Consider the following 22,536-nt stretch of genomic DNA (forward strand, 5'->3'; position numbering starts at 1 on the left):
CGTCAACTTTCTCCCTATATATTCTTTGCTGTCAATCCGCATTCGTAGCCGCATCCGAGGAATCCGGATGTCCTATCCTCATATCAATTTATGTCGTCACATAGTGCTTTACTAGACCGTAAGTAGATAGGTAGGTAGCGTACGGAGTATGCTGTCCAAGGCTGAACCCCCCCTCCCTATACACACACACACACACACACACACACAAAGTGGATCCGCTTTTGCATGGAAGACTTCAGCCGCATGCACTGCAGACTCCAGCATATCTGTACAGACGAGTAAGGGAGCACGGCCTTATATTGCCCGCAAGCCTGCAATGTGCGGCCCTTTAACTCCACCCAGCCGATGAGCTCTTTGCACCCTGGTGCAGAGAACACCGTCCTCTTTCGCAGCTGGCTGATTGGGCATGCCTCCTGTTTGTAGAATGCAGCGCTGACCGATCTACTCCAACAAGATGATGTCCCTGATGTCCCTCACTAATCCTGAGGATGTCACTGTGGGACAGAAATGACATCCTGGGAATATCCCCACAGAATCCTCAATTTGTTAGAAAAGTGTTAGAATGAGACTCCAGAGATGATCCTAGGGACAACATCTGGGGACAAAAATGGGATAGTCTCAGGAGGACTATAGGATCATGTTCTTCTACATGTAGCTATAGTGAATCTTCTTTCATTTCTCCCTTTTAGAAGTGAGCAGACGTTTACAGTAGAAACCAACTCCTTTCTCGAAAATTTTCAACCTCGGCCACCAGCTCGTCATTTTACCTTCCCTACCTTTGCGTTTCCTCTCTTCGATTGTTTTCGATGACGAAGAATGGATTCCGCGGTATAAAAAGCAAAAATACAAAAGGTCCTGTGCCACTAAGCCCAAGGCAGCCCTTTGAAAGAAATATGTAGCAGTGGCATTTCCTTTCGCAGATAAAACATATACTATATATTGCTTGTCTTGCGAACTCCCGCGTGTGCGAGAGTCCTCCTAGCATCTCAGTAAAAACGAACCGTGAGGTGCCTAAGCTTAATTCAATTTAATGTATAAGCCACACTGCAGTGACGAATTCCTTGGAGTATTAGGTTACAACCAAGGTAATGTCCGTGTTTTCTACTTAGTTCATTTAAAACATCATTCGAAAGTGAAGCACGCGCTGTAATATGCCATCACTTTTCTGTATCTTCCACGGAAATGCTCCGTGTGACATCCCATCATGGACCTCGCTCGGATGTTAATGGCAACAAGATCACAATGAAAGATCTAGCAAGCTATATTTTATCGCACATTGAACCCAGTGCATGGAGTATCCATTGAAATCATTCAATTTGTATTTGTACCCCTGTATTTTTGTATTTTCTCTTTGTAGTATATTTCTAGTTTATACATGATCACTGCTGGTTCGGTTGAATTTGGTTATAACAAACAAACCGGGAGACTAATTAACTGGTGAAGGCATTGAAATGCACAACTCAGTATTAAACTAATTTACTTCTTCTATATATATCCTCCGGCTGACGGCCGCAGGACGTACGCAAATGACTAACGCTGGAAGATCCTATGATGACACTCTCTGGATCTCCGCAGGATATCCCGTCACGGATGAGGACGCGATGACACTTTGAGGACGTCCTCAGGATCGCGAGTGTTCTTGGGGAGTACTATTACAGACCCGAGCGATGCGCACTGCGTCTTCATATGGAGACCATCTGAGGCTCGGTGCAATGTGCCCATGTCCATGAACAGCGTCGCTTTGATGGCGATCGTATTCTAATGGTGCAATGTTGTGTGCATGTACACGATACACCTCTCGATGTGCTTGAACGGCGAGCTGTGACTGGCTAGAGCATTGCGATGTCATTTTGCTACAGCAAGACGGGGGGCTGTTCAGGAGTGCAATGTGGCCTAAATTTTGTGTGCTTATGGATGACCGAGTCATTGTTGTGGGGGAATAGAGAGACTATTTGCCTCGAGATCGAACTGTAGGTGGCGCTGCGACGGATGCCCTAGTGGGGATACGGCATGATCGGACGCAGCAGGCTCTGTCTTTTCTGCGCAGATATCGCAGTGTTTCTGGATGAAATGCTGCTGTCAGTGCCTCACATATTGCGGATGTGTTGAAATGCGATACTTGGAACGCTGATAAGGTGTGAAAGTTTACAAATATTGCTGCACCGCGAAACGCTCAACTCGCGAAGTTGTGAAAAGAAAATATCCTGTGTGCTTTGGAAAGGGAAACACTGCCTCCTTTGTTCCAAGCGTGATTTTGTTTGTCTTTTGCTGCTCTCGCTCGAATATTTATTCGTCGCTTTTGTATTGCTGTCTTTCCCTGTACTTTTTTATCTTACGTCGAGACAACAAGGATTAAAAAAAAAAGACTCACTCAAAATTCCTGTCTCCACTGATCTAAATGTACAATGTACTAATCAACAATACAACAACAATAAATGAAGAAGTGATGATGACATGGGATGTTTCCCCGTGGTAGCCACAGGACACTACCCCATTTCACAGTGGTTAATATGAGAGGATGAATTATGGTGAGAATGAAGCAACGACAGGTCGGAGTTCTGTTTAGAGCTCTTCAAGGAGTCCAGTGGCCTGCATGAAAACGAAAAGGGAGCGAAGAGCCCGGCACTGATGTTCAACAACAATCAACAATAACAATGAATCTAAATGTTCAAATGTGCAAGAATGTAGCATAAGGGCAGAATAGCCCAGTAAGTATAAAAGCCCCTCGCTACAATTTTTGCAATTTTGCGTCGAGCGAGTACAGGAGAGGTTCGAGGTTTGATTCGACTCCTGGGCGGGCATTCACTAAATAGTGCTAAAATATGTTACGAGATGACCACACCTTTGTGGTGGACTTGACTTTGGGGTGCTACCGGTCAGGTAATAACTACATATAAACTAAGTGTTTGGTTCCAGCGGCAGGTATATATTCTGAAACACGCTGGTGCACACGTGCTTCATACCCCCCCCCCCCCCAAAAAAAAAGCACGCGTGGTTTAAATATTACGTTCAGGGGTGGTGATAGCATTTTACCTTGAATGCGTGCGTTCCAATGACTATGTGTGTGAGAGATAAAAGTCTAGTCTGTCATACGGTTAGATGAAATGAGATGAAAGTTTGAAATTCACACATTTAAAAACACCCGTGTCATAAATATATATATTCATGCATTCATATATTCCATATATTAATACATTCGATACAACTTGTGTCTGGCGCGTGCACAATATCCTAACTGAGCATTGTGAAGTAACTTAGAACAGCTAGCACAGAAACCATTCTATAAATAACTGTGACATAGTTTTATACTTATAATAAAAAAAATCTGTTACAACATTGACCTTAGCTCTTCGTACATTTTGTTTGACACACAGAACCGCAGTGACAAATACAATATAGTAAAGGCCGAGTGGAATCCGCATACTGGAACATATGCACGTTCTGTAGTTTTCTTCCCTGCTAAGCACGCTGGTGCAGAGAACTAGAAAAGTTCAAAAAAGTTTTCCACCAAGTCATTTTCATTCATTTTGAAGCGATTTTAAAAGCACAAATGTCCAGAAATTGAGTCTTCCAAGCACGTTTTCGAGCGCGATGACCAAAGCGAAAGCACCGGCTCAAACCGCGCATCCCCACTAAAGGCAGTTCACGGAGCAGCCGCATGGTGGCGACGCTGTTCGATCTCGAGGCAGCTTGCACGGCAACAAGGACATATAATAGACGCATAAGAGTCATGTGAAGATTGTCATTTAGTTCAGTTATAATCGGATAAACCGTACGTACTAAAAAAGCTGCAGCTAGCTATAATCATTACTTGACAACGACGTTATTGAACACGCTTTTGTCTATCTGTCAAAATGTAGTTATATACAGGGAAGGGTAATGGTAATGGTAACGGAAACAGAAACGGTATATTACCGAAATTGGAGATGGTAACGATAACCGAAACGGAAATGCATACCACTGTCCTCCTTTACTGGAAACAGAAACGGAAACGAAAATTATCGTCCGGTATTGAATTCGGGTAATGGCTATTACTGTTGCGCGATGACATTTCAGTGACTTTTCATTGTATTTTTGTATTTTGATGACTTCATTCCCTGTAATGCTCTAAATACTACACGACAGCATGGAAACAAAGCGCAATATTGGATATCGAGGGTGCATCACTCGCTTACCTACTCGTGACATTGCCTACCTACATGACATCAAGACATGAGAATTACACATAGACTCCACGCACTTTACTCCACCATAGCACGAGGATGACTGAATATGCGTTTTTTTTTTTTTTTTTACTTTCTTCATTTCACCGTGGCTATGGCAGTATTGTTCACTACTGAGAGCGTCTGCCTATGAATGCGACATTCGATGAAGGTCGGCCCATCTTGGGTTGCTGGACTCTCTACTGACTGAGTGACTGAACACAGAAGACTGACCGAAGTCATAGTCTTAACACTTCTTTAAAAATCTTGCAAGATGTGCGCATCTCAGCGACGTAAAATTACTTGTGTAGTGTGTACGCGTGACACCGAAGCAGCACTTGGGCAAAACAGGGTGCTGACAGAGTCGGTCGGGCTGTCCTCCCGCAGCTCTGTAACAGCCGTTCCATTACCGGAAACAGCAACGGAAACGAAATTAAAAGCTGGTATCAGAAACGGATAACGGAAACGAAAATATAGCAGTAACGAAAGATACGTCCATTATCCTTCCCTGGTTATATATATGTTAACAGAACTGCCTCACACGACAGCTTTTATTCATATTCGCCTCGCTACAAATATAGTAGTTCATCTTGGACAACATTGTAAATTACTAGAACGGTGGCCTCGATGGATACGTTTGCAATGCGTCCGTCTTGGGATCCCAAGGTTACGAGTTCGAAATCGACTGAGGATACGAGCAAGTTAGTGACATGATATATATGAGTTGCTTGAACACGTCGTCTTCCGCAATGAACGCTAAATAATGGGTTCCGTGTGCGAAGATTTTAGCGCGCGTTAAAGACCCCTCAGGTGAACAAAATTATTCCGAGGCCTGATCACCACAGAGTATCTGAAAGTTCAATATCGCAAAGAACGACGACAGTGGTTTCGGTTTCGGTTTCATCCTTGCGCTTTCAGGAACACTGGCAACACTGCTTTGAGGAGGAGACCTAAAAAACATGGTTTCCGAAATCCGAGTGATGTGTACGAAAATGCTAAACAGGCATATTTCGAACGAAATTATGACTTTGGACTGACTACTTAAGCAATGAATTGTCAGGCAAAGATCGATAGAAAGTACGGTAAAAAATAAATGCAATTATTTTGTGTATTTCCTGTGCAAACGTGTAGAGTGAATCCGTACGTGTGCTTGCGGGCTCGGTTGTGGGCTATATTGAATCATTTATTGAGCATAAAATGTTTAATGCAGAGTGTCATCACTTGCCGTGGTGTGTTTTCGTATCTGGAAATGTCATATGAGAACGCAGGAAGATATACACCGACTGCAAAATGTTCAGTGACATTTGTGATCACGAGCGGTATTGGCCGGACAACGCGTGTAGGTAGGATTTTAACGGCTGATTGGAAAGTTTAATGTGCACTTGAATGTTCTGTCTCGAGTCCGGTTTTATAGTGACAAATGCACTGCTTACAAACATGGCTTGCGAGGACAGCCTGCTCGCATTCGAGAATATGATCGTTGCATACAGTATGCTCTCCTGATTATGCATCCCTGTTTCATTACCCTTTTGAACTATAGCCCGCAGTAGAGAAACGCATGAACTTTCGTAAACGTGCCAGATTGGGCATACAATTAACCCCGAAAAGTAACTATAGCTATCAGTCTGGTACTATAGATATCAGTCTGGTACCAGTGCACAGGTTACTGTTATTAAATCATCAAGGGAAAGTGCGCACATTCATCGGCTCTTACTACAAGTAGCGTGGCTCGTGCTATCGCTGTCACCCGTTCCGCTCCGTGGCATGTTCAGTAGGCTACGGTGTGTGCAACTCCTCGTAAATACGAGGATTCCCGATATCTCTGTTGGAGCGTGTTTATCAGAGAGCTGAACAAACAGTAGACGATGTGCCTGCATCTTGCAGGCAGACAACATGGCAGACCTTCATCTGCCTGTAGGCAGTAAAACGTCAGGCTCCATGAATTTCCTTGTCTCACCAGGTAAAGGGCATTGACGATGCTATATCAGTCGTGCTTTCCTTTTTCCAGGAAAGCTATTCAGGGTGAGATCAAACTTCCCACAGAGAATGGAGAGTCAAGACCAATACGTGCAACTCCTGACTGGGGGGTAGGTGACACAAGCTCGCTATTGAATGCTCCTCTCGGTGTTCTGTGCCTTGTGTGTTGGTGTGCATTGAAATATAACAACTGCCCAGTGTTGTAGAGTTGCACTGTTGCTGTGTTCTTTTCAGGAAACTGCTATAAATGGGGACCATTTATGGATTGCCACTAGTGCCTCAGGGGATCTGTGTTATGTTGGGGAAAACGAATGCTCAGTGAGTTTGACACGTTATGTTTGTGACACTCTTTGCCAAAAATGTGTGCTCGTGACGTTTCTTTCTCTCTTTTTATTTTGCTTTAGAGACAAGGGCCCCGAATGAGATGCCCAGCTTGCAAGATAACCGTTCATGCCGGATGCATTAGCATTTTGACGGACAAAGTGAGTCGTATTTTGTATTGTTCCCCTACCACCAGAAGTTTCTGTCAAAAAGGGGCGTTTGAGAACTTGGTATAGGACACCTCACGGCAGACAAACGAATGTAAAAGGGAATGTATGTCTCGTATTTTTGCCCATGACGGTTTCTCTATCTACATCTGCCCTACAATCACGTTTCTCTTTATGGTGCTGCCAGACACTGTGCAAAGTATTTCAATTAAATTTGCAACCAATTATTTGTGAATCAGTTTTCTTCTCCAGCGCTTTTGCTTCCACGACATAAACGTGTCAGTAACTTCCTTGTTCTGTTTCGCTGAGCAATCAAGCCAGAGATACGGAACGAAACTTGCCGATTACGTTTTATCACGTCTCAAAAGAGTTCTCAACCACGTTTATCTCAGTTGTGGCCTCTGCCAAGATGCGGGAGCTTGCGCTCACATAACCATGTAGCCGAATCCGTACAAATCCGAATGTGTCGTTTGGTTTTGTTTTTATCTCACTAATTTTGTTTTTATCTACATGCAACTTGCAGTCGGTCACAAATCTGACCTCAAAGTCAGTAGATAGTTCCACTTTGTCCCATTAAAGAAGACATCATCCGACCCATGTTTTCAAAATAAATGCTTATCAAATTACCAACCGGAACACATTAAAGCACTGAAGTTTTTGCATGGACCCCAGTTGTTTTTAAGTTGCTGCCCACATTTTTCAGTCTAAGCCCAGTTATTCCTGTTGAATTGCAATTCTTGTTTGTGTATATTTCATGGGTACAGAAGGTTACCAGGCGAAATACTAGTATTGTGGCCAAATTAGCATGTTATCTTGAATGTAATTGAAATGTTGGAGTCATGTCCCATCGAAATCTTGGCAACGAGACAATGAGACTGCTGTTGGAATAGAACGTAGAACAGATAATTAATTGGTGTGTTGTAGGTTTCAGCTTGATTTGCACGCAGCATTCCTTTTCTCAAGGGCGCGCCCTCGTTGGTTCTTAGGGAGAGATGTTTTCTCGTTTTTCCAGAGAGTGAATTCCAGCAAAATCTCAACATCCGGCGTCTGCTCCTGTCATGTATTCCGTCGAATAACTGTCAAACCATGCTGCTATTTCGTGTGGGATTTTCGATACTGTGGTCAGTGTTCCAGGAGGAATAAAATGACACAATTGTTTTGAAATCGACTGAAACAGATGCAACCGTCCCTTTAAGCAACAGAACATATCTTCCGAAGCACAGTAGAACAAATGGCAAAATTACACAAACAAAATGGCAAATCAAATGCCCCAAAGAGCACTACATAAGGAAGGGGTAAGACAAACCATGCCTCACACTTATATCTCAGCATATCACAATCAAATACGTATACAGAAGGGAGACAAAACGGGCAAGAGTACAAAATGCGAAAGCACTATGATAACAGATATAGTTTAGTATACATGTATGTATAACGTGGGGCTTCCAGTGCAAGAGAGTAAAAACTAATGCCAAGGTATATTTGATACAGTCAACACGCTCAATCAGTGTGTAATTAATCTGTACAGAAAAGCTGCTCATGTAAAGAATTTTAGTTGCTGTGCCTAAACTCCCTGTTGAAAGTGTGACAATCGCTTGTGTTCTCCTCAGATGAAATTCCAGTGCAAACCAACTTTCAAGGACGTTGGCATCAGGCAGTACAGAGAGGTAAGGCATTGCCATAAGACGTCAGCAACTAGAAAATCTAGCAGTTCACTAAAAGTAAATAGGGGAAGAAGACCCATACTGGGAGCTGCAGATGTTTTGAACAGGGGGGCTGTTTTTCTACTGGCCACTGTCCTGATGGGGATGGCGGAAAGCAGTATCCACGAGTTGGAACATTCTACGTGTCACTGTGATGATTTTATGTTGCCCTGCTTAAAATGTTTTGAATGTGTTCATCTGACATGAATATGCATGGAAGTAGTCATATTAAACGAATCTCACATTCTTAAAAAAAATTCCCTCACAAAAGTCCCACACAAATCCGTGAAAGGGCATATTGCACAATTTACTTTTCTGTCTAAAATGCTGCCTGCCTTGGTTTGATCGTCGGTGCATGAATGTGAGCTTGTATGGAAGAAAATGTAAGACAGAATGGGCCAGAGCGAATGTGTGTCCGTGTCTTCACAAACGCGGGGTCATGGTATGTTGACGAGACCACAATGTCGGTGTAGTGTAATTTGTAGCCCAGCTGACCGGCAATCCGAGAGAAGTGTAGGTTCAAGTCTCGCCACCGGCACTCACTGACTTTTCATCGACTGTCATCTTTTCGATCATGTTGCATCATACATGCCTCCACAGTCACACCATTGCACACACTTGCTGGGTCCGTGCAGTGGGCAGGTGCCTTGAGAGGTGTCTTGTGATACAGCACCTTTTCTGAGAGAAATTCTATTTGTACGTTTTTGAACTCGACCCATAGTCGTGGTCAACCTGCTGTCAGATGAATAGGTAAAGGGTATATGTACTGTGAAAGGCTGCCTCTTTTGTACATCACTTCTGTCACAGTTGTTATATCGTGCATGTTCTTGCATCCACAGCAAACTGTGATTCAGCACCACTGGGTGCACAGAAGGTATCAGAAAGGAAGGTGTCATCAGTGTGGCAAGGTATGAAATATTAATCCATATACTGTAAACATATTTTTATTTGCCATGTATTAATTTTTGTGAATTTTGCGACCGCTAAAAAATCGTGAAAAATTGTACTCGCGAACACAGCATGACGTTTATCCCGCAAAAGGAAACCTCCCTGGAATCGCGAAATTAAATTGTCGCACGGCAAATGGATGAATGCGCGATTCGCGAAAATTAATACATCGCAAATAAAAATACGTTTCCACTAAGTGAAACATATTACCAAGTGCATTGTGGTAGGACCAGTACATTTGTAGTGTCCTCTTTTTGATGCAAGAGTAGTTTTGATTGTTAAAGTTCTTGTAGCATACATCCATCCATGTACATACTATCTTTTTTTGTAAAAGGGGGCAAATGTTCTGTTATTCCAATATGCTTAATTGGAATGAAGCATTTCCTAAAGTTTTACGCCTCACATGTAATGTGCATACTGGCTGCCATGCAATGCTTTGACTGCATGCTTTATGACTGCTTGCCAGTGTTGGAAATGCGTACAAGCCGATCTTGGAAGCGGTATGGGATGTCCACAATAAGTGCCATGACACATAGAAAGTGTGGGTTTGTGTATTAATAGTGGTACTCTTGCTCATGCCAGGTTATTCATCGGGATAGGTACATGTCATAGTCATGATGTTGCTTGTGTAAGGCAAGCAACTATGTCAAATTCTGTGCAGCTTTGTACATGTTGCTAACATTGGGCACTTGGATGTCAGTTATCCATTGAGACAGTTGCATATGGTGGGGGCAGTGCAAGTTCCCCCACTGTTGTAGGGGATCCTGCACATACTAGTTCCCCCATGGCCTGTGTTGCGAGACCGGTGCACAGGCTTCCTACATTGTTTGCTTTCTTGCTGTACTCACCTGGTGCCCCATAATGTTTTTATCATAGTTTATTGTGGCTTATACTTCTCATTATCAACACGCTGGGACGGTTTGACTCTGCACAGGGGGAGAGAGGGAAACTGAGGAGTTGCGCAGACAGCTGACCTACTTGCAGGAAATTGAATTAAATAAGCTACGGACATGTACATTGACCTCGGTGAATTGCAGTGGTCTGCAGAAGAATGAACAACAATATTGATATGTTGTTATTTCTATGTTGATGTGACCATCTCCTGAACTGTTCCATTTGTTGTGCAAAGTTTGTTTCTCACAGTGTCTGTTACCATCTCATGTAGTGTGGCATGTTTAATGTGCATGCATTTTTACTTCTATTCCAGTCATTCCAGTCAAAACTCTCTTTTGGTAGCAAAGTAAGAGGTTTTTACTATAGTCCCATTCTGCTTTTGTCAGGACCAGTGTGTGTAATATGCCAATCCATCTTGTAGGAAATTGTAGCCATTAGCTGTTCATGGTGCAAAACGGCATATCACAACAAGGAATCCTGCTTCAGTATGCAAAGGATAGGAGAGCAGTGTGACCTTGGACTTCATGTAGATATTATAGTACCCCACTCTTGGATTGTCAAGCTTCCAAGAAAGGTACTCTTGAATTTTAATGTGTGAAGTTGATGAGCACTGGGACACATGGGGTAACTGATACCCGTGCATGTGGCAATCTCCTCAGGGCTCATTCAAATCGTCCATAAGAAGATCGCCGAAGAAGAGAGCATCGACCAAAAAGAAGTCTCGGAAGGATGTAAGTGCATTCACGATGTCTGATGAGAGACAGGTTTTCACAACTGCAAATGCGAAAAATGTGTGCATTTTGGAGAGCTTTTCATATGTGTGCGTTTTTACGCATGTCGATCAAACAACGTATGAATTTGCAGTTGTAAATGTTACTAGAAGAGTTGAGCTTTTCACCTTTTGTGATGCTGTTGTTTAATTGTACTTCAAAGGCAAAGTGTTCAGTTGGTGAATACATTTAATCTAGAAATTTGTTTGTTAATCCACTACTAATGGGCTAATGGGCTCCTTTTTGTTACCTGCAATTCAATCAAAGAAATGCAAAAAGGATGGCACAGGAACAGTGGGAAGACTACACAAGTTCCTCGCTGTTCAACAGTGTTCAGTAATGCCTTTTCTTGCAGGCACACACACAAAAACGTGAACTTTGCCCGACATTGTGAAATTACTGCATATCCCTTCCTGTGTCTGTACTAAAATGAGTCACAACCATATTACCTAGGGCTGTTCAGAGAAGGATATGCCACGTACATTTGCCATTAAGCCCATCCCTTGTGCCTCCTGCAAGCCACTCCTGGTGTTCATCAACCCAAAGAGTGGAGGCAACCAGGGGGCCAAAATCATGCAAAAGTTCCAGTGGTTGCTGAACCCCCGACAAGTGTTCGACCTCTCCCAAGGGGGACCAATGCAGGGGTTAGTATATTTCCTTACAAATTCTTACAGCAACACAGGCAACCTTGTTTTTCGTTTCAACAAAAATGATTTATGTAATTCACCAATCTAGGGAAGATAACAGACGTCCTCGGGTGTTGACCAGGCCTATGTAGACGCCTTACAACCAAACATCATTGAATGCAGCAGTCATGATTATCAACAGAGGCCTATGCAGTTACTGACCAGCTTTTGGACTTCTGAAAGCATCGTAGCCAGTCTGAATACATCAAACAGACAGAAGTTTTAGCCAGTGGCAAAAGTTTCACATTACTGTACAACCATAAGTAGCAATTTTCGCGAGTGCCCTTTTTTTCACGAATTTAAAGTCCTGCGAAATATTCGAGGCAATGGCAGAAGAATACGAGAAAGAAATGAGGCCCTGGATGCTGATACATCTTATGTATGCGGTTTATTACGCCCTTATACTGCACTTTCAGTTCTGCACCTGACTTCAGGACTGTAGTTGTTGTAGTTGCCACTTTTATGCTTCTGGTTGTGCCTATCAGCGACTTCGCGAGCGACATGTTCATTGGCAGCAGAAAAAGTTTGTCGCCTACCGTATGGAGGATGGCACTGCAAGGCAGTCCATGCACGTGGGGGCTGGTTGAAGGAGGAGGACGCGGCGACGTTGGCCTCAAGTACCTGAGCAAGAACATGGTGGTAATGAGTCGAAAAATACGAAGCTGTCACGATGTTCACTGTGTCGATGCGGACGCAACGATGACGGGAGACACGGAAATTTGGCAATGACCCCTCATTGTAGCACTCTGAGTCAGAAGGGTTTAAAAGGGATGAAATGGGTTATTGTCCAGGGTTGTTGTTGTTGTTTCGTTAGTTCAAGGTGGAAAGTCCCAAAGATGCCTCGTGCGGGGGCGACACACTGCGGTTCCGCAAATTTAAGGTTCCGGGAATAATTGCCTGATCCTGGCTCCTCGCAAATTCGCGAATTATTGAGCCCGCGAATTTAGCCACTTATACAGCACTTCCAAAGCTTGCAACAACGCTTGCGGAAAATTTCGGCATCTGTGCCATTATTGGTGTATTCAGTGACAAGTGTGTTCTTGTCATGCTTGACATGTGGGCCCTCTTATGATATCAGTGTTTTTGCTCTTGCCTTTTATCATGCACATGCACAGACTTGCTTTCTGCGGTGTGTAGTATCGTAGTACTGGCATCTAGGCACGTGCAAACAATTATTTTCAAGCTGACAATTATTTTAAAGCTGAGGCGAATGCAAAATGGATAGATATTGAACCGAATTGAATGTGAAGTGAATACTAGTTGCATAACTGGACCAGATACACATGTTCATTGTAGTTTGTTTATTTGTTTGTTTATTTAACGAGTACCCACTAACAGCCAAGGCCTAAGTGAGTGGAGCACTCTACATGATAAAATAGAACACAGCGGTAAATAAGAATAGAGAGAAAAGTTACAAGCCTATTCATTCTAGCACCGAAGATTGTACAGCATGCCTAAAGTCTCGCACCGTCGCGAATTTATCAATATCGAGGTCATCAATTCTGTTAAATATAAATTTCGATCTGACTACAGGCAAAATCAAATGCAGATGGTTCACATAAAGCAAACTTATAGCTCTACATCTCCTAAGTGGTACATGGAATCATACAGTAGAGAGAAGATCCGGGCACTCAACGTACCCACTAACAACTTTAAGCAAGAAGTATCAGTCAAACTCAGCCCTACGTCTTCGTAGGGTGGTTATTCAAGTTTGGACAGTACCCAGTTATATTCATAGAAACAGCTTCTATCAAAAAATGTGTCATACATCTTCCCAATGAAGTGCGTCTGGACTCCTTCAATTTTCGCTGATAGTTTACCACTTAGAAAGTTCCATGCAACACAAGCGAACTCTAGTTTAGATCTAACTAAGCATCTATAGAGCGCTAACAAACATTCCTTGTTTTTGGTAGTTTGAAGATTGAAACCAGCTGTAAAGAGACACGGACACAGAAGGGAACAAACAGCATTCGTCTTTGTTTCTTCCTGCGTCCGTGTCTCTTCACTGCTGGTTTCAATCTTCAAACTGCAGTGCACCAACAGGACCAACTTCTAGTGATGCAAAACTTTCAATAAATTCACTATCGATACTATCAGTGTTTTTGTCAAAACTATGGATAGTGTCGAAAAAACTACCGATAGTGTTAAAACAATCGAGTGTTGACAATCGATAATACTGCTCTTTTGTTTTTCTTTACTATCGATAGCTAGATTTGGTTCTCACTATCGATGCTTTCGTTACAGTCTTCGTTTTCGCACTGGCAAAGTGACGCCGAAAACAGAATCATGTGCGACATAAGTTCTTTCCATTTAGCTGTAATGTATGAGTGATGCGGGCAACAGAAGAAGATTCTCGTCATAAAATCGTGAGACTGCAATTCCAGTCAGTCCAGTGCAGAGAGTACCATGTGACCTTGCAGTTGGTTTGGGCGGCATGAGAAGCTCAAGGTCAGCGTAGGAGGGAAAGCTGCTCTAGATTGCATTGTAAAACTTCTAGGAGTGAGGCATTTTCTTTTTCTGTTTTAATCGGCACCCTGATAGCTTTCCGATAGCTGACTATTGATATTATGCTACCGATAATACTATCGATAGTTTTCTTGCTATAGACAGTCGTATATCGATAGTACTATCTTTAGTTTTCTTCTATCGACAGTCGACACGATAGTCAATATCAATAGTACCCCGACTACCCCGATCGTCTGTTGATATATATCAATAGTCAAACTATCGATAGTCTTCTTACTATTGGTAGTTCGATTCTCATACGACAATTGATAGTATCAGTAGCACCTGCGTTAGTTTTGCATCACTACCAGCTTCACACTATTCTTATACATGTTCATACAGATTATATGAAGTAATGCTCACTTTGTTTTATGTCTTGTCTTGTGCTGTTTCCGGCCTTACATGTGCAGCATAGGAGCTATTAAAATATATTTGGTGTGGAAGAAATATAAATTGGATTTGAAATTCGAATATAAAATTCTGGGCTTGATTCGGAAATTGAACCTAATATAGAATTATTCGTATCGATATTTGAAAAATTCGAATTTGTATTTCCACATATGCACATGTGTCGCATTGGTAGAGTCCTGCATTGGTCAGAATTGTTTGACTGACATCTGACCCAACAACAACTTTATTGTGAGATGATGAATGGGAAGTTTCATCGCCAGGGGCGACACTCTACCCCATTGCATCTGACCCATATCTGCAGGTGTATCACCTGAATCCAACCCGCACCCTATGTTTCATTACGAAATGAAACCCCCATCTGTCCGCAACCTGCACATAATTTATTTTTATTTTCAAAATCCCATTTGCACCCGATCCACCATTCATGAGCTGCGAGTACTCACCAAAGTTGTACCTGGAGGGTTATGTGCCTGAAAGGTTTGCTGAGGATACAACTTGGGCAACTCACTAAATATTTCCCATTCCTCATTTTGGTAAAGGTCTTTAGCTCGTCCAATGCACTACCAGTGCTGTGTCAAAAACGACACCTGCACCTGACCTGCTACCTGCAAATCCGGACCGGCATGTGCAGGAAAGTGCAGGTTATCTGTGGGTCATGCAAGACCCTACAGATTGGCTGTGATGTGGACATGCTATGGCTACTAACGCCTTGCTGGTGACTAAAGTTCTAATTAAGCAGTGCACAGTGCGTATGTATGTATTTGCTGGTACTGGAAAGCGTTAGGAATACTTTTACGACACCGAGGTAGATCCCATTTTTGCTTGGTACTTCAATATGCGTACCTTTTAACAGGAATATCGGAGTCCTTACCCCTTTTAATAGAACTGCAAAAACTTCATAGCCACCTAACCTGCCCCTCCTTTTACAGGCTGGAGCTGTATAAGAAGGTGAACAACCTGCGCATTTTGGCATGTGGGGGTGACGGAACAGCAGGCTGGATCCTTTCAGTGTTAGATGAGATCGGCATTACACCGCCACCACCGGTAGCTGTGCTTCCCTTAGGCACTGGAAATGACCTGGCCAGGGCACTTGGATGGGGAGGGGTAAGGCTTGGTCCCCACACCCAGCATTTGCATCCCAATTGCAATTATTGCACTTACCTTGTCGTTTCAGGGATACACAGACGAGCCAATCTCAAAGATCCTACAGCATGTTCAAGAGGGCGAAATTGTTCAGCTGGATAGGTGGGACACTACATTACCTTCGAATATATGCACATATATGTATATGCATAATATATGCGTAATTAGAGCCTGAAGTTTTAGGGTTTAACCATATTCTTCCCCAAATTTGCACCCCGAATTGAAGGTTGCCTCTTCACGATGAAACCCGATTTTTACCTGGCAAATTGCCCTTACTGAGACGTCTGTAGGAATGCACACTAACTTCTTTGGCAGTTACTTCACCATTTGTACAGAACCAGTTCAGTTAATTTGAGTAACTTAGCCCAATTTTTCCCCGAATTTAGCATACTGAAGTTTTTCCACACGAATTTGCATGAATTTAAAGCACATGTTTGTTTACCCAATTTTTACTCCCCAGATTTAGAAAAAATATTTCCCGAAAACTTCAGGTTCTATGCATAATACATTCATATATGCACATGTACATACATAATATATAATATGCACATTGCATCAACACTTCTTGAAGTTAACCACATCTTTTTTTTTTCTCTCTCTACAGGTGGGACCTAATTGTACATAAAAATCCAGATGTAGACATTTCTCAGTGTGAAGACGGCAAGGAGTTTGTGCCTTTAAATGTTGTGAATAATTATTTCTCTATTGGAGTGGATGCTCATATTGCCTTGGAATTTCACGAAGCAAGAGGTCAGTGTAACTAACTGCCCTTCTGTTCTTGGGACAGTCAGTGTATTTCACCATCTCTCTGTGTTTGTGCAAATAGAAGCCCATCCAGAAAGGTTCAACAGCAGGCTGAAGAACAAGATGTTTTATGGGCAAGCAGGAGGCAAGGATCTGCTCCAGCGCAAGTGGAAGGATCTGTGCAATTATGTAACGCTAGAAGTATGCTAATCCGTTATTACTTAATTAGCTAGAGGAATGCTTACACAACATTTAGCCACTGTGCAATAACTATAATATCAACATTTTAAATGTTCCAAATCGTAGTAAGAACAAATCAGCACCAGTACCAGCACATTTCCTTTTGCTAACTTTTTGCAGGGGCATATTTACACTGTCCAGAATTAGAAAGAAAAAAAATATCTATTGCAAATGATAAATTGATGACATGATTGAGTTTGCGTGAGGACCCAAGAAAAGGTGATGCATAAAGGGACCTGTAGGCAACATGTTTCAACACGTACACAAAGTTCTGTTCTCCTCATGTTCAAGGAGCATGCTGCTTACAAGTTCATTACACCTGCTCGCTTGCCCCTCTGCCTCTACCCTTGTTCAGTTCAGTACGAAGGGTGCCTGTCCAGATGAAGTGATGAATTGTCAGCTTTTCTATGACTTCTATGTGCTTGACAGTAATTTGTCTACTTTATACTTTTATACTATAAAATCAATTTACCTGTTCTGCTGTCAAACCGGAGCTTGTGCAGTCACATAGACTAAACAGTTACATCATCCTGTCTCACACACCTTCTCTGTCAACCCAGTGTGACGGCCAAGACTTAACAAGCAAGCTACGTGATCACAAAGTCCATTCCATCCTTTTTCTGAACATCCCAAGGTTAGTATTGCATGAAGCTCATGCTAGGTCTGTGTGAATTTCAGGCAATATGTGTGCAAAATATACAGTAAAACATCTTTTAATGTCAGACACCTATTGTAATTGCAGTTATGGGGGTGGAACTCGGCCGTGGGGTAATCCAGGCACGTCTTTTGAGGCACCCCAGACAGATGATGGCCTCATTGAGGTCATAGGCCTCACAATATACCAAATGGTATGTTTGGCATAAGTGGTAATTATTCTTTATGTGAGCGTAGTCCTATCAAAGTAACCAAATGTGAAAGCCCACAAGCTATACATTGTGTCACACATACGCAGCAGAAGCAATTTCTTGTATTGCCTTAGGTAGGAAGTATTTACCCCATTCCAAGAGCTCGCGTCTTACCCGTACACCATGTCGTCGGACATGTGCGTTTGGCGCATGTACAGTGAATGTGCAAGACATCGCACACGTCTTTTTTTACGTATTAGATATAATCTCAACAAAGCATTGGAAGCCAGATTTTGAAGGCATTTTCACATATTTTACTTGGTATTTGTTCTGTGTACCCCTGCTTATTCGGAACTGTTCTCTCTGCTCTTGCAGCAGTTTGACTTTCTTCTTAATTTGAACACATTTTGACTATTTGATTAAAAAGTATCTCTAGCAAGTAATTATTTATTTCAAGCAGTGTATAGGAATCACCATATGCGCTATAATTGAATGTTTGTGTTTCTGCAAAATCGTTTGATCTTTCCAAATCCATGGCCCGGCACTGACCATGAAAACATTGTACCCTATAGGGGAACCATATTTATAGCGTTTCTAAAACGAGTGAAAACAGATATCTTTAATTAAATAATGGTAGCTACGTTACAGATGTCTTTGTTCCTGCGTATACTGATGCAGTCGTACTAATCCCTTAGGAATTTTTTTGCAGCCGTTCCTGCAGGCAGGAGGACATGGGACATGCCTGTGCCAGTGCAAAAATGCAAGAGTGATAACGCGAAAGACTATTCCCGTGCAAGTGGATGGGGAGCCCTGCCGCCTACTGCCCTCTCTCATCGAGATGCGAATTCGCAACACGGCTGCCATGGTTGCTAAAGCGAAGGTACTATACAGCTATCTCTCTCTGCTACCCACCATATCTATGTGATGAAGTATGTTGAAGTTTTGCTAAGCTTGTGCAAATATCCTGAATTCCAAGTTCTCTTTTTTTTTCATTATTTTATTGTGTTCCCCCATTGAGTGAACTTTCACAGCATGTTTTGTTTGTTGCACCACACAACAAAAATTGTGAGGAAACCTCTGAAGAGACCAGATGGCATGAGCTAGAGTTGCATAACATCATTAGTTCAAACACTAGTAATTTTGGGGCATCAGAAATTTGCATGTCAGCTTATGTGGTGTGCTATCAGTGGTTTATCCAGAATCCCAAGCACAGGGCTGTCATTATTGCTGTTATGTTAGAACAGCTTAGCGCATCATTACGGACGTGTATCTAAGGCTGAAATAGCACACCCCCTGTGGGTGTGCACCTGTAAAAAAATTAGGGGCATGTTGCAAAACATTTGGGGGTGGGTGGTGTCTGGGTAAGTCACTGTGTGCTATGATCGCATTTCCTGTGTCACGCAATTTCAAGCAACAACCTTATTTTCATGACAGTGATGATGGTTGGTGTGTTTCATCGTCAGTTTCATCACAACATTTTCAGGTCGTCAGTGTGCTCTACAAAATTTTCGTGCCAAGCATATTACTCGGTTTGTTGCACAAAAGTCCTTGCACGCGCCGTGCTATACCACATGCATTGAGTTTGTAAGCATTGCAAAATATAATGGAAACTAGCAAAACAAGAATGAATTATGCAGTCGTTTGCATAAACAGCATGCAATGCTGCTTGCAAATTTGGTGAAGCAGGCAGTTATTGTGTTTGCATGATTCTAATGCTCAGGTTTGGTTAATAATATTAGCCAAACCTGAGCATTAGAATCGTGCAACGTTTCGGGAGTTAAATACATTAACCTAATATATTTAACTCCCGAAACGTCATGCTGTACTACATGCATTGAGTTTTGTGAGCGAATACTGAATATTTAACTCCTGAGATGTCATGCTATACCATGTCCATTGAGTGTTGTGAGCAATGCAAAATGTAATGGAAACCAGTGAAACAAGAACAAATTACGGCAGTCGTTTGCCTCAACAGCATGCAGTGCTGCTTGTAAATTGGCAAAACACGCAGTTATCATGTTTGCACGATTCTAATGCGCAGATATATGTAATACAGTCAACCCTCGATTTATGAACACCCTCCGTTCCCGGAAAAATCGTTCACAAATCGAGGGAATTATAAATCGAAAATTCCATTAAGTCAATACTATCAAGCTGACGAAACAGTATTTGCGTGTTGGGATTGTGTTTATAATGCAATATATTGTGTAATTTTGCTTTTGACCATGCCTTCTGCTGTACACTTGGTCGTCCCTAACGCGTCCCCAGGAAACCCGTTTGTTATTCGGATTTCGAGGGGTTAAAACCGAGTGTGCAATACCTGGAAAAAGATTCGTCCGCTTCGGCATCATTCATAAGACCATGGAATAATCCGTTCATAAATTGAAGGCAAAAACGCTGGGCTACTCCTAGTTGGTTATCAGAAATTCCATTCATTATTCGGATACCGAGGTTCATAAAACGAGGGAAAAATGCATGTAAAAAGTTTGGTTCCTCGTGCTCCGTTCATAAAATGAGGGAATTCATAAATCGAAGGTTCATAAATCGAGGGTTGACTGTATATTTAACTCCTGAGACGTCCTGCTATACCATGTGCATTGAGTGCTGTGATCAATGCAACATGTAATGGAAACTAGTGAGACAACAACAAATTACGGCAGTCGTTTGCATCAACAGCATGCAATACTGCTTGTAAATTGGCAAAACACGCAGTTATCATGTTTGCACGATTCTAATGCGCAGATATATTTAGTATATTTAACTCCTGAGATGGTCATGCTATACCATGTCCATTGAGTGTTGTGAGCAATGCAAAATGTAATGGAAACCAGTGAAACAAGAACAAATTACGGCACTCGTTTGCATCAACAGCATGCAAATGCTGCTTGTAAATTGGCAAAACATGCAGTTATCATGTTTGCACGAATCTAATGCGCAGATAGATGTAATAAGTCGAACCTCGATGTAACGAAACTCACGGGGACCGCAATTTCTTTCGTTGTATCGAACATTTCGCTGTATAGAATTGGAGGTACTCATCGAATTCGGCAAGCACCTCATATATTGTTATATTTTTTAGTGTGTATGTGTGTCTGCAACACGTGTGTTCATCTTTTGCACAAATATATAATCGAACCTCGATATAACGTAACTCACGGGGGCCGCAGTTTCTTTCGTTGTATCGAACATTTCGCTGTGTCGAATTGAAGGTAACGAATCGCGACCTTCGCGAGGGCGCGCGCTGTACATAAGCGTCGATAACTCCCGCTACGATACGGGAAAGTTTTTCTTGAAATATTATAACAACTACAAATACAGCGCCAAACAGCACTTACGGCATTTTATTCTTGCGTGAAATAGCCGGTTACTCGCGTCTGCGTCATGCCTAGAAGATGCGCTGTCACGCATTGTTCGTACGCCGCCAAAGCCTCCGCAGCGTTCTCCATATGGTGTCGCGATCCTGCACATTACAGTCACTACCGCATACCTTCCAAGCACGTCTGTGGCAGTGCGTCTTCCGTAAGGCTCTTCGTTGCTACGACATGTTTGTCCCCGTCAAGAAAATCTGGCTGATTTCGTCACGTAGGCCACCACGCGAACGAAGCGTTTCCCACACACGCGCGTTGGCGCCTTGCGTCTCGTGCTCTTTTCGTCCTGTACTTGGCTGCAACCGGACAGTTCAAAACCAGCGCGAAAAGGAGAAACCTCAGCAGGAAAATCCCAAACCTTCCAATGACTCAGACTTCCTTTTGTAGGCACCAGATTCCTCCCGACCCTAATCGCGCGTGTCATCCTTCGCCGCGGGAACAGGACGCAGCTTGCGCCTATTGTTTTCGTGACCCTGAAATCGGCTTTGGGGGTCATAAACCTTATCTCGTTCTTTCGCTGTATCGAGGCGGCGGCTAAAAAGTATTTCGTTGTAGCGGGAGATAAAATACATTGATCTCTATGGCACTCTGCCGGGGAATCCAAACTATTTCGCTCTATCGCGAATTTCGTTATATCGCGTTTCGTTGTAACGAGGTTTGACCAGGGATTTCCCTGCACCCCCCTCAGGGGGGGTGTACACCCTCCCTGCATTTTTGCAACACCCCCCCAGAAATTTCTCAGGTGACCCCACCCAGCTCGGCCACCAACACTTTCTGGTAGTGAGTCTGGCGAAGCGAATTACATCCTGTACTGTCAAACTTGGGTTGTACGACCACAGTCATGCAGACGATCGGCTCTAATTATACTGCAACAGTGAACTGGGAAATGTGCTAGACATACATACTTATGCCTTAAGTTATCTGGTGCCTTGAGAGAGAACAACACTTAAGTAGGAGGTTCACCGCTGCCCCAGTACACTATTTGTTATCTCTTTATTAATATATTTTCTATTTTGAACAGCAGTTTAGAATTTGCAGTCAACCAAACATGAAAAATTGCTATTTGCACAAGGCTAGCTTTTTCAAATGAAGTCACTATTGTCAATGTGAATTGAGTTTTAACGCAAGTTTTGAATTAATGCTTTTGCAGATTCATAATCAAGTGCCAAGCCAGTAAGTATAACACTTATTTTCGTTATACAGTCAAACTCCTTTATAGCGAACACCTTTTTAACGAAAATACCACTACAGCAAATTTTTTTGCGGTCCCGCTGGAGCCCTATAGGTCCAATAATGGACATCCTTTTTAACGAAAATGCCGTTACTGCGAATTTTTTTTGCTGTCCCCCGAGTTTCGTTGTAAAGGAGTTTGACTGTACTGGGATATACAGGGATTTGACCAGAATTTTCATCTCAAGGGGTGTCGGAATTGCGTACGGGATGTGACACCCGCATCCGCTGGCCAAATGTCACTTTCTCACTGGGTGTACTGAAAACCTGCAAATTTGACAGTCTAATTGCAGTGTGGGCCTCGACACATAAATCAGATGCCTAACAGAGGTCATTTGCTGCAGTTCCATTTTCAAGTTTTTGAAAGTGCAATTCTGTGGAC

General features: G+C 42.6%; 1 protein-coding gene across 8 annotated transcripts in view; it reads left to right on the forward strand.

Annotated features, from left to right (window-relative positions):
- LOC135400902 (eye-specific diacylglycerol kinase-like) overlaps window positions 1-22,536 on the forward strand; it is a 434,456-nt gene that overhangs the window by 388,777 nt on the left and 23,143 nt on the right. For 6 of the 8 annotated variants that reach the window (XM_064632901.1, XM_064632900.1, XM_064632905.1 and 3 more), the window contains exons 2-18: window positions 6,211-6,289; window positions 6,414-6,497; window positions 6,584-6,661; window positions 8,278-8,334; window positions 9,210-9,278; window positions 10,526-10,558; window positions 10,634-10,786; window positions 10,872-10,943; window positions 11,436-11,626; window positions 15,514-15,688; window positions 15,759-15,829; window positions 16,332-16,477; window positions 16,554-16,672; window positions 17,272-17,345; window positions 17,454-17,559; window positions 18,266-18,436; window positions 22,075-22,097. In XM_064632901.1, coding sequence (XP_064488971.1) covers window positions 6,211-6,289; window positions 6,414-6,497; window positions 6,584-6,661; window positions 8,278-8,334; window positions 9,210-9,278; window positions 10,526-10,558; window positions 10,634-10,786; window positions 10,872-10,943; window positions 11,436-11,626; window positions 15,514-15,688; window positions 15,759-15,829; window positions 16,332-16,477; window positions 16,554-16,672; window positions 17,272-17,345; window positions 17,454-17,559; window positions 18,266-18,436; window positions 22,075-22,097 — 1,701 coding nt within the window. Of the gene's footprint in view, window positions 1-5,166; window positions 5,280-6,068; window positions 6,131-6,210; window positions 6,290-6,413; window positions 6,498-6,583; window positions 6,662-8,277; window positions 8,335-9,209; window positions 9,279-10,525; window positions 10,559-10,633; window positions 10,787-10,871; window positions 10,944-11,435; window positions 11,627-15,513; window positions 15,689-15,758; window positions 15,830-16,331; window positions 16,478-16,553; window positions 16,673-17,271; window positions 17,346-17,453; window positions 17,560-18,265; window positions 18,437-22,074; window positions 22,098-22,536 lie in introns of those variants that run through there. The other 2 variants (XM_064632904.1, XM_064632903.1) reach the window with 2 other exon arrangements.

This window comes from Ornithodoros turicata, chromosome 7, assembly GCF_037126465.1.
Source record: "Ornithodoros turicata isolate Travis chromosome 7, ASM3712646v1, whole genome shotgun sequence".
In the NCBI taxonomy this organism is placed as follows: domain Eukaryota; kingdom Metazoa; phylum Arthropoda; class Arachnida; order Ixodida; family Argasidae; genus Ornithodoros; species Ornithodoros turicata.